The sequence below is a fragment of the Bos indicus x Bos taurus genome, chromosome 24, assembly GCF_003369695.1.
Source record: "Bos indicus x Bos taurus breed Angus x Brahman F1 hybrid chromosome 24, Bos_hybrid_MaternalHap_v2.0, whole genome shotgun sequence".
NCBI classification, from domain to species: domain Eukaryota; kingdom Metazoa; phylum Chordata; class Mammalia; order Artiodactyla; family Bovidae; genus Bos; species Bos indicus x Bos taurus.
In genome coordinates this window covers 31,719,110-31,738,298 of record NC_040099.1, presented here as the reverse complement: position 1 = coordinate 31,738,298, position 19,189 = coordinate 31,719,110, and the positions used below count along the sequence as shown (strand labels likewise).

Genomic DNA, 19,189 nt, shown 5'->3' with positions numbered 1-19,189 from the left:
GTTAGGCAAAATATCATCTATAATAAAAATTAAAATCAGTTTAGCGGCTCCAATTGCAAGAACACTTACAAAACAAGGATGCATCATCGTAATTTTCAGCTTTCCACCAGCACCAATGAAGAGTTGGCAATGACTTCACATCTAGACCCAGATGGCATTTTCATTTTACTGGCCATTGTTCCTTCTGGATTTGGGGAAGAAACCTGTACAATTTCGCTCTTGCTTTGTGACTTAAATTTAGAGCATGTTTGGATTCCCTTTCCCCAATACGGCAGCCCATATACAAAATGCACAAAAGTATTAACATAAAGAGGGTTTCCCAGGTGGCTCAGACGTAAAGAATCTGCCTGCAATGTGGGAGACCTGGGTTTGATCCCTGGGTTGGGAAGATCCTCTGGAGAAGGGAATGGCAATCCATTCCAGTATTGTTGTCTAGAGAATTCCATGGACAGAGGAGCCTGGTAGGCTACAGTCTGTGGTATCCCAAAGAATTGGACATGATTGAGAGACGAACATTTTCACTTTTTCATTAACATAAAGAATGTTCTTCTTCATTATTTTATGTGCAGAATAACACATTTGGGCATCTAATAATATCATTGGTTCAAAAGCCTATTTTAAAATAGCAACTGTGATAAATATCATAAATTGTACTGTCATGCTGCATACAGTTATGTGGATGGCTTTTGCATGTTTAAATAAATGTGCAGTGACTACATGATTCCCATTACAATCTTCTTAGAGTGGATTCATGTATAGACACCTATAGAAAGAGGCTTCTAGAATGCTGGGGTTTTCCAGGTAACTTCCCATTTCTGAAAAGAATTAGACAACTTGTGCTCTTAGGCTATGTCTGCAACACATGTGTGTTCTCAGACACTATTCTGGACTCCAAGCATCATTCTGAGCAAAGCTATCATTATTTAAATCTACAGACTCACTCACTGTTCAAAGAGATATGAACATCAGTTCAGTTCAGTTCAGTTCAGTCGCTCAGTCGTGTCTGACTCTTTTCAACCCCATGAATCGCAGCACGCCAGACCTCCCTGTCCATCACCAACTCCCGGAGTTCACCCAGACTCACGTCCATCGAGTCAGTGATGCCATCCAGCCATCTCATCCTCTGGCCTCCCCTTCTCCTCCTGCCCTCAATCCCTCCCAGCATCAGAGTCTTTTCCAATGAGTCAGCTCTTCGCATGAGGTGGCCAAAGTACTGGAGTTTCAGCTTTAGCATCATTCCCTCCAAAGAAATCCCAGGGCTGATCTCCTTCAGAATGGACTGGTTGGATCTCCTTGCAGTCACTTGCTATTCTGCAGAACCACAAGCCTTCCTAGGCTGCACTTTCCTAGGTTAGCATGTCCTATATTCATGTTGCTTTGCACTGAACTTATCCACTCTTGTCATTTCATTACCTATTTCCCATAGTTTCCAAAGAATTCTGAGGCAGAAATATACTTAGCTCTTTCAAACCAGTTTAGATTAAGGAAGTGTAAAAAAAAAAAAAAAAAAAAGGAATAATCAGGCTAATTCCTAAGTTACTGCTTATAACTTAAAATTTCATCGAAAACAAACTTATTGCCTAGAAAATGGCATCAATGTCAGACTTTGATGCAATGGTTGCAAAGAAATCACTAAGAACGCTTCAGCCAAGGCTCCCAAATTGGACAACTTGTAAATGTGGGGAGAGATTACTATTGCATCGCCTGAAAGTGATGTAGAGACATCAAGAAAGTGTGAGTCTGTCTCATACTGTGCACACTAAGTGGCCCTGTGTTTGGGGGCCTGATGCTCAAGCCTTGATGCCCTCATCTGTATAACAGGAAGAATGAGACAACCTCACATCACAGCCTGAAGAAAAAATGATCAAAATCTATTCAAGAGCAGTGTTTAGTGCAGTTAAGGACATAACATGTATGTTTAAGCTTTGTTTCTTGCCCCAAACAGACCTCAGACCCTCTGAAGTGTATTTCTTCCGATTTACACCTCTGTATGTGATCAACTGTTACTCCTCTACCCACAGGCAGTAGGAATTTTGTTTGAGATTATACCGCACAGCACTTCACAAACCAGTTACTGATGTTGGTAGTGATGTGTGTGTGTGTTCCTGTGCATGTGTTTGTGTATGTGTGTGTGTGTGTGTGTGTGTGTCTGTGTGTCTGTGTTTTAAATTTAGGAAAGTCCTGTTTCGTGCACAGAGCTATCTTGGAATTTTGAGTGTACAAGTTTGTTATTCTGAGCCATTTGATTAAATTTAACCACAGGAAACTCTTCCAAGTCCTAATGAAGCAGCAATTACATCTAAAAAGGGAGCCAAGCCAAAAAACATCCTTTTCCAATATCTCTCTTTCAAACATCAGACTCCAATATAAGCTCCATGGTTTTCATTTCACTTTTATACCATCTCTCTAAGCTGCTGGAAACATGTTAAACACAAGACAGGGAGTGGTGCACCCGTAGGTCTTTGGTGAAGAGAGCTGGCAGTGATTCTACATACAGATATGCCTGCATGTGTACACGTGCATGCACACACACACACACAGAAACTTCAATACACAAAGTACACAAATTGCTTTTAAAGAAAGGCCACTAAGAATTAGAAAGCTCTAGTTACTGACAGAAAATTTGAATTAGAATTCAGAAATCAGCCCTACAATTTAAGAACTTTGCAATGAACAGGCTTTAAATTTTAATTTGGACTGCAAGGAGATCCAACCAGGCCATTCTGAAGGAGATCAGCCCTGGGATTTCTTTGGAGGGAACGATGCTGAAGCTGAAACTCCAGTACTTTGGCCACCTCATGCGAAGAGTTGACTCATTGGAGAAGACTCTGATGCTGGGAGGGATTGAGGGCAGGAGGAGAAGGGGACGCCAGAGGATGGGATGGCTGGATGGCATCACCGACTCAATGGACGTGAGTCTGGGTGAACTCCGGGAGTTGGTGATGGACAGGGAGGCTTGGCATGCTGCGATTCATGGGGTCGAGGAGAGTCGGACATGACTGAGTGACTGAACTGACCTGATCTGAACATAACATGTGATAGTTCAAGACACAGATTAGGTAAAATAGACCTTTAAAGAATGTTAAAATTACCTTTTTTTCTAAGAGATAACAAGCTATTTTTGCCTCTAAACAAACCGATTCAACTTGGAAGACAGTCATTTTTTCATAAAAGACACACAATTTTACTGTGTTGTTACTAAGTTAAATTAAAGCTGTTCCAATAACTGCAGAAGTTACAGCTACCTGAAAGAGCCTGGCCAGGGAATGCAACCTCGTGCTATTGCCAGGTTTCCAACACCCCATTTATCCCATGTGACAGTGCACTTCAGCATAATAATGCGAGGATCCTAGGATGCAGCAGACACAGAATAACGTCAAAAGCAATTCTTCACATTTGGATCAGACCACATCAAGTGCAAAGAGTGAACTTAAACATGAAAATGCAATTTGCTCCTTCTAAAGCATACATTTTTATCTCTTGCAAAAAAAATAAAATAAAATAAAAAAACACACCACATTCATTTCCAGCGCCTCGAGGTAAAGAGAATGGCATCTATCACAAGTGCAGAGAATGTCTAAAGGATTTAGAAGCAATCTTTTCATAATGCTTCTTTGGGTGAGGAAGTAGAGTTATGAGTCGCTCAAAATTCATAAAGATTATTAAGTTTACATCCTCACGGAAGATCGGCCACCGTCGCATCTCAGCTAGACTGACAGCCTCCCTGCCCAACTCTACTGAGAGTAAGTCTCTGGTTCAGGACATTCATTCATTTTGTGGCATTAGGGCTCCGGTTGTATAAGATGAAGATTCTGTCCCATTCAAAAATCAAACAAACAAAAACAAGAAACAACAAATGGGCTCCAGGGGAACAAGGATACAATATCATCACTGAACTCAGGTACTCATGCTACCAGTAACCCTTCATGGAAGTAATTTTTAACAAGGAAGTTTTTATTTCAGCAAGTTTACTCTAGATTATCAACTCGTGTGTTTGTGCCTGCTGGGCTATTTGAATGATTAGCTGATCCCTCAGTGCCCTCAGCTATGACCGACTGGGCACCCACGGCCATGACCCCTCATGGTAAGGAAGCTTCCTAAACAACAGTAAGCTTGCCTGGCTTGATGAATTCCAACCTCACAGCTCATCTAAACTGAGCCCATGGGCTTCCCGGTTTTCTCTCTTACTCTCCGCATCGGTCTACGCAAAGTTATGAAACGTATTTTTCTAGTCCTCCCGGAAGCAAGGCCAGGCTTACAATTTGACCTCAGAAACACAGCAGTCCTGCAAAACCAGACGTACTGAGTATTGGTGCTCTCTGCCTGGCCCAGCACAAACCATACCATGCGGCCCTGAGCAGTGTCGCTTGTGGGAAATGACAAACAATGGATCAGTGGGAGAAAAAGAATGGGATTTAATCATATAAAAATATCCCAGGCACACAGCTCCTTTTCGGCAAGCTGCCCACCTCAGCTGAGGGTCCAGTGTGCTTCTGAAACGAACCACTTGTCATTTAAAAGGGAGCCACGGAGCCAGATCTTTTGATCAGATTAAGTTACAGGATTCTCGACACACCCAGAGATGCTCCTTCTTGCCATGTCAGTATGCATACCCCCAAAATTATTTTAAAGGCATATATAGAAAGATCTAGGTATGTATCAGATAGATGTCTTAGATGGGTGAGACACGATCCTGGGAACAGGACAGGCTCATGTGAAAGACTGTCTCAGACTAATTAATGACACTGCTGCTGAAAATGGAAGGCTGACCCTACAGTCTTATTTACACAATTTCCAGCCAGAGGGCTGTGAAGTGGAGCCCCAGTGGGGGCATCCTATCCGAAACCCAAGGGCACCTGCATTAAGGAAATGGGTGTAAATGAATCCCTTTGCTCAAACACCAATACTTCAGTTCTGTTGGTATGGAATCTACGTGCTCACCCCCTTGGATTCAACATAACAAGACACGGTTATCTCTTTATTTTATTATTATTAATTGCACTTCCGTATGCATTCGTTTAGAAGCAGGACATTTTGTGGCAAGAATGATCAGACTCTTTAGACAGAAGGCAGTGATTCAAAAACTGCAAAACTTCAGCTTTCAGAAATAGCCTAAGTGACCTCTTGCAGTAGTCTGACCACTCTGCAGCAAGCAGGAGGCAACCCCTGTGAAGAGCGAATTCTGGCAAAGTTCTCTCTTCACAGATGATGCACAGCTTAAGCTATAATGAGTTTTTGGGTTACAAATGCTGAACGCATTAATATTCCTTGATGATAATTATCACAGGATAAGCACCTTTCCCAATGTGAGTAGCATAAAGCAACTGAAGCAGCATTTTTACCACATTTGAAACAAGCTGGAAAATGGGATTTTCTAGTCTTGTAACCTGGGGTCAACATACATCAAGCACTGCATATTAAACACACCTATATATGAACCCTGCATCGCTTTCCTTCCCTTCTGCTTCATGTATACCTAAAGCTGTCTCCTTTATCCATCCTTCATTATGAAATTCTTGCTACGAACGTACATGTGATGATATACATAATTCGACAAAGAAATGTATTTCCCCCAATCGCATGAATCCTAGGTTTCTTCTTAGGAGAATACAAATAGCAAATAAGATCAGTAAGCCATGCTTTACAGATGACATGAGTCTCTGTGCAGTTTGAATGAATACTGTGGCCACTGGCTGCATATAAAACAGGGTGAAAATCAGAATTGAGCAAACAGGCTCTTAGAAGAACCAGATGTGTTACACACAAGACAAACAACCAGTCTTTATCTTCATACTTTGAAAACTAATAGTACTCTTAAGCGTTGAAAGGTTTACATGTAAATTCTAAGTCACTAACATGATGACACTCATGATGTCAGCAGCGTGTTTACTGGCAATACGTTCACTAAGGATCTTGGAAACCAATTTCCATTCCAGATTAAAAGAGCAATTATTGTTATTTGGATAATAACCATCAAAGAGTATAAGGAAAAATTGAAAAAGATGACCCATTATGCATTTTATCAGTGTTGTAGAACAGTATCTGTCTAATGTTTGGTATTTGCCATAGCATACCCATAACAGATGCTATGAGACTTCACTTACTATATACCCCAATCTGATTTGATAATATATTCTGAACAAACTATAAATTGGTTTGCCTCACCTCTTTTTCTTTCTCTCCCTCTATTCAGTGAAAAAGAAAAAACGTCTATTATAAAGCTTGACTGAGATACTAGGAATGGCTCAAAATCATTACAATATAAGAGCCTCCTTTTTCAAAAACATGCTATAATATCATTTTAAGACTCTATGTAAATAATCCCAACAGCACTTTGATTTAACAGTGACAAAATGAAAGCCAGGTCGAACCCTTAATCCAAAGAATGTGAACTGATTTAGGTATTTTTGTAGGTGTGAATCTCTTGAACTCATTTTTACCATGTTACCCACACTTCATTTAGATAATATGCCACGCTACAACTGCCTCAAGTTCTGTAACATCATTTTTACTTATGTGCTGCAAAAATGTCTTCAAATCCCATTTGAATAGATGGCAGGGTTATGAGGGAACCTTTACTAAATATTTAACAGCACTATTGGCTTATTAAATACTATAATGTGAGAGCCATGAAAGCATGATATACAGTGCTTGCCTTTTTTCTAAAACTTAATGCTTCTGCTCATTTTGAACACTCTGCAAGCCCATTCATCAGCAGAACTGATGCATTTTAAAAAGTCCTCATTTACTAGCAGATAAATGTGGTTAGAGAGCCTTTTTAGAGGAGAAATGACTGGAAACCTATTTGGTTTTACTGTACAAAATTTGCTTTGCTCTGGCCTAGCAGAAAAGAAACCTCACAAAACATTTAAAAGCCTATTTTGAAAGAGCATGCAAAGCAACACAGTTGGAAATAAAAGAAAGTAGGGGGTATTTTCAATTCACAGGAATATACATACACGAAAAAAAGGCAATAGATTTACAAACAGCTGATCAAATACATATATTCATCTAGTCTGGAAACAGTATTTCAAATGCACATCATATAATGAGATTGTCCACTGAAACGTTGCTTTTGACTATGACATTGTTGGCAGGTAATTTCTTTTGCAACTATTCATAATTGCATTAAAAAACAGGTTAATACAATTTTTGCCTTTAGCTTGTTAAGATATTTTAAACTAAAACTATGCTTTTTTAAAAAAAAAAAAAGTTGATCAGAAATTGTATAGCCTGTTGCAGTGGGTAGAAAGTAAGAATTCTCTCTGAAAAGATATTTCTGTTCACATACAGATATGCTATAGCCTAAAGCACACCCATTGCCACTGGAGTCTGCAGAGTGAGCATGTATCCTGTAAACACTAACAGTGATCGTCTGTCCTCCCCAGTTCTCAGTGGAGAGTCTTGCTTTGGAGAATGTCTTGCGGTGACTTACTAAATTCAGGCTATTTCAATTAGTATTACTGCACATTAAAAATTAATTGCATTACTGAGTGGATTAAGGTTTAAATTTCAATTCTACAGTATGTGCATGAGAAATGACAGCTCAAAATCAATGCCCCTTGGCCCGCAATCGGAAGGGTGTATACTTGAACAGCGCGGGCCTGGCGTCACTGGCTGAGCCATTTTAAAAGACTTGATAGTTCAATTGAAGGTGTGTCAGCTCTAATTCTACATTTTAGTTTGAATGCTGCACAGCAGCCCTGCCTTATAAAAAGAAAAACAACAAGAGTTGCCCTAACCATTTGGAAAAACAAATGGACACAGGTACTAAAATTATGACAGCAGAGGGGTTAAACTGTCACCCCAAATTTACAAAGAATAACTCAAGCTAAAACCTTGTTCATAGCTCTGTTTAATAAGAACACGGGATCTTTGACTTAAATCCACACTATTTTCTATCAGTTACTGAGTGACAGTGGTTGGTCAGGGTCAGGAAACAGGCTATTTTGTAAAGTATGTGCGTGCTCAGTTAGTCATGTCCGACTCTTTTGCAATCCCATGTACTGCAGCCCTCCGGGCTCCTCTCTCCATGGGATTTTCCAGGCAAGAATACTGGAGTAGGTTGCCATTTCCCTCTCCAGGGGATCTTCCCGACCCAGGGATCGAACCTGTGTCTCCAGCACTGGCAGGCAGATTCTTTACCACTAAGCCACCTGGGAAGCCCCTATTTTGTAAAGAGATAATACTAATATGTACAATACTCATAATAACTTTATTCAGTGTTTTAAGGAAGCTCAAGAAGATACAGAAAATACCAATCTTTCCCTAAACAGTGATCCTGCATAAGCTCCCTCGGTAAATTATTAAATCTTTCTGGGGGGAAGGGTCAAATGAATTGATCATCCTGAGGGTAAATTTATAACATCTAGATGAGGCGTATGAAAAGAAATGGGTCACTTTTATTCACAGCAATGTGTCTTCTAAGAAGATGAAGATGAGGAACATTATGAACAGGATCAACAGGGTAATGCAGCATCAATAAGGTCCCTCCAAGCCACCCAGGGTACCTGGGGTTGGAACTGAACGGTGATCGGTATGGGCTGAGAGAAAAAACACGCTGCCTGCAGTGTTCCTTAAGATCCCCTCTGTGTTGCACCGGTGGCCAAGAGCAAGTTCACCGGCAAGAGAGTAAAGGAGATGGGAAGTAATAATAACAATAAAAAGAATAATCAGGTGCAAATGGACCCTAAGGTGTAGTAGTGATCCCCGTGCAACAATCACCCTTCACTGCAATTTACTGATGTGGCTTCATTACAATACAGCATATAAAGGGGCAACGTACCATGTGGACTCTTTGAAAGCTGTGTGGTTTGAAGCAGCACACGCCACCCTAGCAGGCGCTGCTCGGGGAGCTAGGTCAGATTGGGCAAAAGTGAAATTCCCTGCAAAAAAAATTAAATAGAGATGCAACATGTGTACAGCATGGTGATATATGGGGGGAGGGTGGGGTAAGAGGATAAAAGGTTAGCAGGGAAAGGTGTTTCCTTTGTGAACTATTAAAGGCATTTCAAATTAATCTGAATTAAAACATCCTTTGAAGAGGTAACAACTTGTGGCTCTGTTAAAAGGAAAAGATAAAGGATGTGATGTTTCCTGTTTGGGAAAGAGAAACCAGCCCTGTTTCCTATTCTGATTCTCCATGAAATGAACTTAAACCGTGCTCTTAGGTGAACTTCAGCACTGTGCGTTCAGGTTACTATTATTTAAAAGGAGAACATGACTGGCTTTTCCCATTCTGGCCTGCTTCAGCTGAAGGTCTTAGTTTTCAGCCAGTGCTCAGAAGATGCCGAAGCAATGTGTTAAGGGGAAAAAAAGAGATTCTTTCCTCACCAAGGATCATTGAGTATGTCATTGGTTAATTCTTGTTCTATGCTCCTCATTAGCATGACTCTCAAGTTTCTGGTTATCATATCCGAAATATTAAGACATAATAACTACGAAGGTGCAGATAATTGGATATTAACCAGAACATACTTGACTGGGCAGGAGGTAGGGCCCTGCTTAAACTAATCCTGAAATATATTAATCACCAATTAATGAAAGGGTTTCGAATTCATTTTCTATTACAGAACACCTCCGAGTATCTAAGCTTTTTCTAACAAAATGACTTGGAATAACAAGGTAGAAATAAGGAATACGGCCATCTGATGGTAGCTTGAATTAATTCTTCACAGCCTGTTGACAGGTAATCATGAAAACTACAGTTCAAGCCTTGATTACAGTTATGAAGCCTGATGGGAAGAAGTGGGGACAATTTCCAGTGTTCAGTGGCTTTGGTTTCAATTCCAAATTTATTCCTTTCAATGGCAGAGCCATGGCTAAATATTTCAGCAGAGAGCTGTCATAATATTGTCTGAGTCTTTCAGCCTAGGCAGACCTTGAGCCCTCCAAGCTCACAACAGATGTACTCTTAAAATAAAACCAATTAATGGGAGCCTGAGAGGTCTAGCAAAGGCATGCTTTGTACATAGTAAACAGGAAGTAGTAAGAAGCTGATGAATATATTGCAGGATTAAAAACCTTGACTAAGCAGTGATCGAAAAGTCACCACCACGTAGATGGAAATAAAGTAATGCTGAGAAAAGAAAATAGAAAAAAAAAAAAAAAAGAAGAAGAAGAAGAAAGAAAACAGGAGGAGAACCATAGAGAGAAGGGAAGTCAGTGGTTATAAAACCCCCTACTAAGCTTCCCAGAAAATCTTCTGCACCTATTTCACTGAGTTAGAGAAATGGCTACCAAAACGCCATTCACCTTTAAAAAATCTTCTCAGGACATTATTCTCACAAACAGATTCTCATATCTTTTCCTATGTAAAACTGTGGCTCCCAGATTCTCTGAAAAAAAGACTTACACATTTTTACATCAGAGAAAATAAGGTGTTTGGCTGAATGCAACCTAAGTCAGGGACTGAAATAATGCCGTCTCTCCATTTTCCCTGCCTTGAGTCACTTGACGTGATGAACCTCGTAAGAAAACTGTCATCTCAGAGTTTTCTTTTTACTTCTGTTGTGGGTTGAATTTAATTTTAATAGTGGTTAAATAAGGACTCACGGCGGATGAACTAAGATACAGAGGCAAGTGGGCCCTTTTATCAACAATTTTGCCACAGAAATACACAAACATTTCAATGGCTCTTCATTAGCAAACAAATCAACAAGTGATATTTTAATGCCTGACTTTATTCCATCTCTGTGGGGACTGTAGTTGAGAGTGTGATGTACAGTACAGAGAAAAGAATCATCAGCCACAGCGTCCCAGGGCTCTCTCCATTGAGGACTTCGCAGCCTCCGCTTAAAGAGTGCATTTAATTGACTGATAGACAGTAGCTTCTTTGTTCACAGAAGACAGCGAAGTAATGGCAGCTTGAAAATCGTACCATCTACAGGGTCTCCTGAGACTAGTAACAGGGGGATATGTGTCAGGAATAAATAAATAATCTAATTATTAAGCCACTTCCTGTCAAGTTAACTCCAATTTGTTGGCTTTTGAAGGCAACAAAACGAGGCATTTTTCCTCATTATGCTTCTCTTTTTATACCAGTGGTAATCACAGGCGGATTAAAGGGTGCCTGATTGCTTTTCTTTTTTTTTTTTTGTCAAGGAACTGAGAAGCAGCCAACAGTACAGAAAAACAGAGTTGGGGTTAGAAGAAATTTCATGCTTGTCTCCTTTCCAGCTCCCTAACAGCCCACACGGCTGCCCCATACAGAGCCGCCAGCTGTACAGCAAATGTGTACCCTCCAACTGAGGCCTACCGGGCCACAGGCGCCATTCTGAGAGCTGTGAGATACCTTGCAATCTTGGCAGGTAGCTGCTGCTGTCATCGGCATAATTCTAAAGGTGACCTAGGAAGCTCATCAGCTCACCAAATGCAACAATATGAGCCACTCAAGTTCAACACCCACTCTCCACATTCCTTTGTTTACTTGCTAGGAATGGCCCCGTGACCAGGAAATCACCTATGGAAATAGGTCATCAGCTACCTTTTCTCTTTATGCGTCTGAACTGATCCTGCGGAATTAGGTCACAATGCTTATGCATATCTGGGCCTGTGTGTGTGTGTGTGTGAGTGTGTGTATGTAGGATCCCTCTATTTATCTTTGGTGGATGACTGTACCTGCCTTCCATTCAGAAATGTTTTGCAAACTTCATGCAGAAGCAGACAATCACCCCTATTTGATAATCAACATATCTAATGGAGAGTGGACGGGTATGCCCTGAGGCATATTCTCCAGCAAGTCAAAGTGTGTTAGTCACTCAGTCGTGTCTGACTCTTTGTGACCCTATGAACTGTAGCCCGCCAGGCTCCTCTGTCCATGGGATTTCCCAGGCAAGAATACTGGAGTGGGTTGCCATTCCCTTCTCCAGGGGATCTTCCTGACCCAGGGATCGAACCTGGGACTTCTGCATCGCCTGCAGATTCTTTACCACCTGAGCCTCCAGGAAAGTCAAAGGAGAGGACAAAACTAGAGCCAGGAGCCCCACCAGCATGTCTCAGACAGTCACACAGAACTTTCCATCTGGCACAGACCCTGCCCAGTGTCTCTGTACAGAGCCTAGGAAGGCAGGCTGGCATCTCCATAATTCTGCTTGGGAACAACATTCTTATGAGGTCTCTTTTAGGACCACGTGTTCTAAAAAGGAACAAGAAACTGCATCTTTCATCTGTCGGTGGGCTTAGTGAAAACCCCCAGCCTCAGGGAAAATGAACATGACGAGAAATGTCTGAGAAGCTTTCTTAAGGGCTTATAAGTTAGAAACTCCACTAACCACCAGTATTTTTCACTCTTGTAAATTAAAGCTGCTAGATGCAGGCTAAAACACAAAACAAGGGTTAACGTTCTGATGTGTCTTTTAATAGCTTAACACTGACATAAGAGAGAGGCCTCAAAGATTTCTTGAAAAGTGGGTTCAGAAATAAGAATCCAAAGAATCAAGATGAGCTCTTGAAAACTGGATCTTATTCCAAAAAAAAATTTTTTTAAGGTCTTTTTGATTTTGTATTAAACTGTCTTTGTTTTTAGGAAGGCTGATGGTATGAGAAGCTTGGTCATTTCCTGTGTCCCCACTTTGCACTTGTTCAACGGTGTAGCTGCGTTCTATTTATGCCTGTGTATGTCCTTTCTGAATATATCTTGAATTTTTGTTAAATTGCGCAGATAATTAAACCCTCTTCATATTTACAGTCTGCTTCATTGGTACCATGAATTCTGTTTTCAGTTACTGTCTGCGGATTCCCTCTCTGAACGATTTCATACGAAGCAATAACACTTCATTTTACATAAGTTTTATCTGATGTCCCCATACAGAGCTGCCAGCTGTACGGCAAATGTGCGGTTCTCAAACTGAGGCCTGCCGGGCCACAGGCGCCGTGTGGAGAGCTGCGAGGCACCTTGCTGTCACTGGCAAGCTTTCTTTGCCATCGCTGTGACCATCACTCCACACTGCACACAACTTAAAATCATCTGATTATTAGAATTTGTGGCCCACACTCCATTTTATCCTTTATTTAAATCTATCCCCAGATCACACATTTGTTTAAATGTTTTGGCTGGTTTACAAATCATGCCGCCATCTGCACAGTAGGTGTGACACCATTTTTTTAGACAAAAGTTACGTGGCAAACAAAGATAAAGTCATTTGAAATGCTTTGGTGTTTGTTATTCTGCCGGGCTCACTTGGACCAACTCGAAGAAATAAATAGAATTATCTGTGTAAATCGATGAACATCTATGAAAAACAACACCCAGCAGAATGCCGAGCTTGCTCCATTACCTACGTTAATATCATGACAGCTGAGGAGAGATGACCTGGCCCACTTCTCATCTCTCCTGTACAGATGGCTATTAAAGAGAAAGTATCCCTTTTGTATGGTCCATGTAGAAACCCTTTATGGGCTTTTCAAATAAGCCAGCATTGCCCACATGAGGGTAGCTTTCTGTTACCATTAAACTGCCCAGATTTCATCTTTTTTAATCCAGCTCTTGATGAAATTAGCCAGTATTTCAACATATTTAACACCAAATGCTTATTTCTTAATTCCCTGAGTTTTGTAAGCAATCAACTGAAGATGACTTAAAAAAATTCAATAGTCTTCTCATTTAGAACTCATGTAAACTCCAGAGAACTTATGGACTTTGAGCTCTTAGGATAGTGCAGGTAGACACACATACATAAACACCGACCCATATACGCATTGTTGTAGATCCACCATAATCATGTTTTTTAAAAAGCAGCCAATGAGAGCTGAGCATTTAAAGAGCAACATGGCTCTTAATCTTCCTATGCAGAGATACGTACCTTTGGATATTTCCCCTTCAGACACGTAAAATCCCAAACCACTACAAACCTCAAAATATTGGTTTTAGTCTATTCTAAAGCAAGAGCACTCAGGCTGGAATGTTTCAGAAGTGATGTTGAATATCACAAAACTAACGAAGATTAATCACATAGCACACCATCTACTAAAGAAACAGAAGGAAAAGGATGCCATTTGTGACCTTGGGCATCAAGCAAATTTGAGAATATATGAATGTCACTTGCCACAAGCACAGACAGAAATCTCAGCACACTGTACATGCATTTTTTCTGCCTTAATATCAGTGATTTATATCACATGGAACAAAATACATAGGGTGGGTATTGTCCTGCGTGCACTACAGAAAGCTTGAATCCTTTCCTTGATATTTAAAAATTGTAACTATTCATAAAGCATGGAGTATTAGAGATCTGAATAAAAATAGTCAATATCTATGCATCCACGTTTTTATATTAGCTGTCGTTTATAGTCCCTAATTCTAGTTTTGCTTCACTAAGAGATAAATACATTTACTGCTTCCAATGCACCAAGTGTCACCCTGACCCATCTGGGACACATCTGTTACTGACTATTTGTTGATTTTCCCCCCTTTTTTTTCCACAAGAGTATTCTCTGCCACCTTAGCTACAATTTTTCTATTCCAACTGGTCTTTCTGATCATACAAAAAATAAACTTAAGTAATCATTTCTGTGCCAATTTTAAATAATTCTTAGGTAAATGGTTTATGCTCATTCCCTTCATATTCTTCATCCAAGAACTTTGAAAGCAAGGGCTGGAAATGGCTATGCTATACCCTGGCCACTTGTCCTCCAAAGGCTATGACCGTAGCAATCAATTCCACGGATAATGGTATTTCTCCCCTTTGATCATTTCTTTGTCAAGCTGACTGGCCTGCGATGGTGAGCTTGCTGCTGGTTGTCTACCACCAGCCGCTCGCAATTTGCTCACTCTGTTTCATGAGACAGTTGTTTCTGGCTGTTTGGAACACATTGGTCTCTTTGGGGATTTATGCGCTAGTTGCAATGCCAACCTCCGTAGTGATAGAAATTTCTTTCGAACTAAAATAGATAATTAGAGGCTGGTAATTATTGGTCAAGAATTATCAGAGTGAAAAAAATTAAGCTTCTCATAAATAGTTCTTGGCAATGTCATCTCTTTATATTATTGCATGCCTAACAGCCCTTTATTCAGAGCACTTACAAATTTACTCTACTGCTGTTGAGCCTCATAATTTTATATGAGGCAATCCCTTTGCTGGGTGAAACACATTTACATTCTCTGGTCTCATCACTATCTGTGCTAATCCATACGAAATAATAATAATAATAATAGAAATATCAAAGGGGAGAAAGCAATAAATATTTATTGTGCTGATAGAAGGAGACGAGTGAATAATGAATTAAAGGACACAGTACACAATGGCTTCTTTCTGCATTCTCAGGTCAAAAACCAGAGTAAACTATGGGAAAGAAACAAAGGAAGACAAGAAAAAATTTTCATCTGTGCAGACTTTAAAAGAGGGAAATCTTTCCCCCAGGAAAGCTGTTAACGTATTTTGTAGCTCTTGGGCGGGGGTGGGGGGGGTGGTGTATGTGTGTGTGTTTAAAGAAGAGAAACCTCTAAATAGTCGCTGGTCTGATTTCTTATTGAAACTGTGTCAAAATGCGATCGAGAGTGAGGTTTTCTTTTTTCCTTAATAGACATAAGTCAAATCCCAAATGCATGTTTATTGAGTAATTATTCCTGCAACTCAAAGCACGTGTCCACACCTCACTGCAAAACGGCACTTCGGCACAGCATCTCCAGTGTATACCTGGTAGAAACACTGATGGGTTTCCTTTCACAAATGTCCCTGGCCAATAGTCTGAGACCAGCACATCCAGAAAGAAGCGTGGAGGTTCCCTGACATTGAAACTGCATTAAAACATGTGTGCTACGTGGAAGCAAATGCAAATGACTTGGTCAAAGAAGGACTTTAAAGTCACACCTCATTGGGTCATCTGCACACCCTGTTTTCCATCAGGTGACATAATTTCTCCTCCAGACTGATTGAAATGGAAAACAAAATCTGTAAAAACACTATAGGCCCTCTTAACAAAAAGAGTAAGAGGCTTTTCAGATAGCCTCTAATCCCTCTTCCTTGCTAAATATCCAGTTGAGATTATTTTTTGATTAGACAAAAAAAGATATACAGATACACAACCTAAAAATACCTACCCTCGATGGAGGTATTTTAGCCAACAGAATCATGCTGCCTGCCTCATTTGAAAAACTAAGCATCACACTGGGATTTTAAAAAGGGATATCTTAGCCTTTGTGACATCCTCCCGGTACACATTCTCTCTCTCTAGATACTAACAATGCAGAGAGGAAGAAATGTAAGGACTTGGATACATGGTCAACAGATATAACAATTAAATGGCTACTATTCTTTTGTTTAGGTCTCAAGTGTAAGAGAATTACATATTTTATTATTAAAAAATAGCGTGAATATTAACTACCTAGGCCCTCTGTGAAAAGGAATTGAATTTTCTTCTCTGATGGAAGGTGAATTGTTAAACGTTCAGATCCCAAGAGGAGGTGAGTGTCATATTAATCCACCGTAAGGTAGAGGCGGGGAAGCTTTGGGAAAGCACTAATGATGCAAGGAATATTAAGGGAAATACCAAATGAAAGGTATAAAGCAATTTTAAAAAAGGACCAGGCCAAACCAATGAACATTTTGGATAAATGATACTAAAATAAAAAATTCTTCTCATGCTCAGCATTCCATTCAGATTCTACTTGGCAAAAGAACATTAATAATGTGTTGAAAATATATTCCATTTGTTCAGCTGGGCCCTGGGATAAATAATAAATCCAGAACCAAAAACAAGTTTACAAAGAATAAAACTAATCAGAAGCACAATGTTTCACTAAGTTTTCCATAAGCTGCAAAGTTCCAAGAAATATTTTCACTAACACCCTTGTAAAACTGTGGCCTAATGCAGAATCATGACTGACTGCCACCAGTAAGCTCTACTCAAGAAATAAAGGGATGGAAAATATTAACACTCATATTTGGAAAGAAGAATTCATTTTTTCTAACCCATGTGTTTCCCCCCATGCCAGTCCATTTTGAAAGTTTACATAGAGTATTTTTTGGAATCCAAAATAGAAAGGAAAACATAAGAAACATTTCAGTCTCTCTTACATGTTCTCATTATCTTCTGAACACTCAGTAAAACTGTCAATGTTATTCTGGCACTTTTAAGAGTATTTCCATTTAATGTGGAAGAAAATTACTAATAATATTAGTACTTATATCTGGAAAATATAGATAAAAAGTAACCAATATTTTAGCCTTTAGGTATAAGCTGTATATTGTATAATTAAACGCTTAGTCTTTTGTAAACTATAATCCTGCTAAAGACCATCATTTGAAAACTATAAAGCAAATCCTACTGAAAACCTATTAATAAAGTTTCCAACATACTTTTGACTTCATCTTCATTAATAGCTACAAAGTCATTAGAAATTTCGTTATTTTTGGAGCAACCTTTCTACTGCACCCTCTTAGAATGCAGCTGATTAGGTGTGTGATAAAACTTGTTTACCCCTGAAAAGGAGTTCAGAGTCTAAAATGCTGAATTTTCTTTCCTTTCTTAGAATTTGATAGACGGAGAGCATGAGGTTGATCAGACTTTTGAAATACCATATCACAATAATTTATGATATTATAAAATACCATGAAAGCAGTATGAAATTAAAAAAAAACTCACATCATGTAAAAACACAAATGAGGGACAAAAATAGTATAAAGTAATAGCAACTGTCATTTTACTAGTAGAAAAAGATCTGCTTGATAAAGTTTAATTGACTGGTAAAATTCTTAGTGTTATTACTAAGTGCTTATCAAATTAAAACATAGGAGGTAACCCCAGAGGAATTAAGGGATAATGGGACAATAAGAGTAAGTGAAAAAATTATCCTTTTAGCTCTAGCCCATGTAAAAAATGCAAAATCCCTGAAAACACAGGCTTAGAGTTACCTTAGAGATCTTTACCCGAACTGCTTTTATAAAAATCTGCATAAAATTTGGTGGGGAATAAAAAATGATGACTGAATTCTTTACATGATCTTTATGATCATGATTATTTCCAGGCTGTTGAAACCATACATATAAAATTATTTTATGGCAATTTAAATTATTTATGTTTCCCTATCACAAAAACTCACCACTTTAGATTTGGATACAAAGATGCTTAAGCAACACACAGCAGTGCCATTACCATAATAACTTCTGAAATTAAAACCTGTCTAAAACTCTATGGAAAGCTAACATCCAGTTCATTAACCATTCCTGTTAGTTTTCAATAATGCAAAAATGATTAGAAGTTTAATTTGTTAATCACCTGTGTTTTGACTGGCAGTAGATATATAATCCTCTGCAGAAGTCTAAACTAGCCCTTGCAGAAAATAAAATGTGCTAATGCCTTATCAGGCCTAATAATAGTAATAAAAAAATCAATCATGCCTAGGTAAATGATTGATGGCTGAACAATTAATTCATCTTTAACTCTGTTTAATTATATAGGCATTGATGTACACAAGGAAGAGGAAAATCTATCTGTAAGAAGCTTTGGAGTGTCACTTACCAATCATGTGATTTGCAACGTGCACCTGAATATCCCATTCATTGTAGAAAACCATCTGACACTTGATGCACTGATAGGTCTTCTTCTGAGAAAACAAGTACAAACAGAATTACTTAGACACATGCATCTTTTAATTTTTTTCTTAAAAAAACAACAACAAAAAAAACAACCCTACCTGGTCACAGAATTTTCCTGAGACCATGGTCTTACATATGTTGTTAAATAAATGTCTGTAGGGCTACTTGGGCAAAATTCTGTGAGTTCCCTACTATGACCCATGGCTTGATCCGAACATTATGTTTTTCGTTGCAAACAGTTGGAAGAAATGAAGACACATAATTACAGTACAATACATGTTTAAAGATTCCTACATTATAAAAACAGAAGTTGGTATTGAAAATACATGTAAAGCGTGGCTGAGTTTCAGAAACCTGTGTCTTTGATGATCAGGCACACTTTCATTCTGAACAACATAACTGCAGGGTTGCTTCGAGATACCCATACAAAACAGCCAGTAAGTGAAGATTCACAAAATCTAGCTAGGAGATTTAGAGACGATAATTTTTAGCTGAAGTATGAAATTTAGATGATGTTTCAGAAGTTGCTGAACACTAGCATTTAAATACTTATCTCCTATAAAGAAATCATGTCATATCGAACATTCTAACACCGTTTCATCACTACACAAAAGTCTTGTGAATAGACAGAACAGTATTACAATTCTTGTATC

The 19,189-nt window shown here is 39.1% G+C and overlaps 1 protein-coding gene across 5 annotated transcripts in view; it reads right to left on the bottom strand.

The window, feature by feature from the left end:
- ZNF521 (zinc finger protein 521) overlaps window positions 1-19,189 on the bottom strand; it is a 312,082-nt gene that overhangs the window by 123,471 nt on the left and 169,422 nt on the right. For 4 of the 5 annotated variants that reach the window (XM_027526356.1, XM_027526351.1, XM_027526352.1 and 1 more), the window contains one exon: window positions 18,460-18,544. In XM_027526356.1, the coding sequence (XP_027382157.1) occupies window positions 18,460-18,544 (85 nt within the window). The remainder of the gene's footprint in view (window positions 1-18,459; window positions 18,545-19,189) is intronic. The other variant, XM_027526355.1, reaches the window with a different exon arrangement.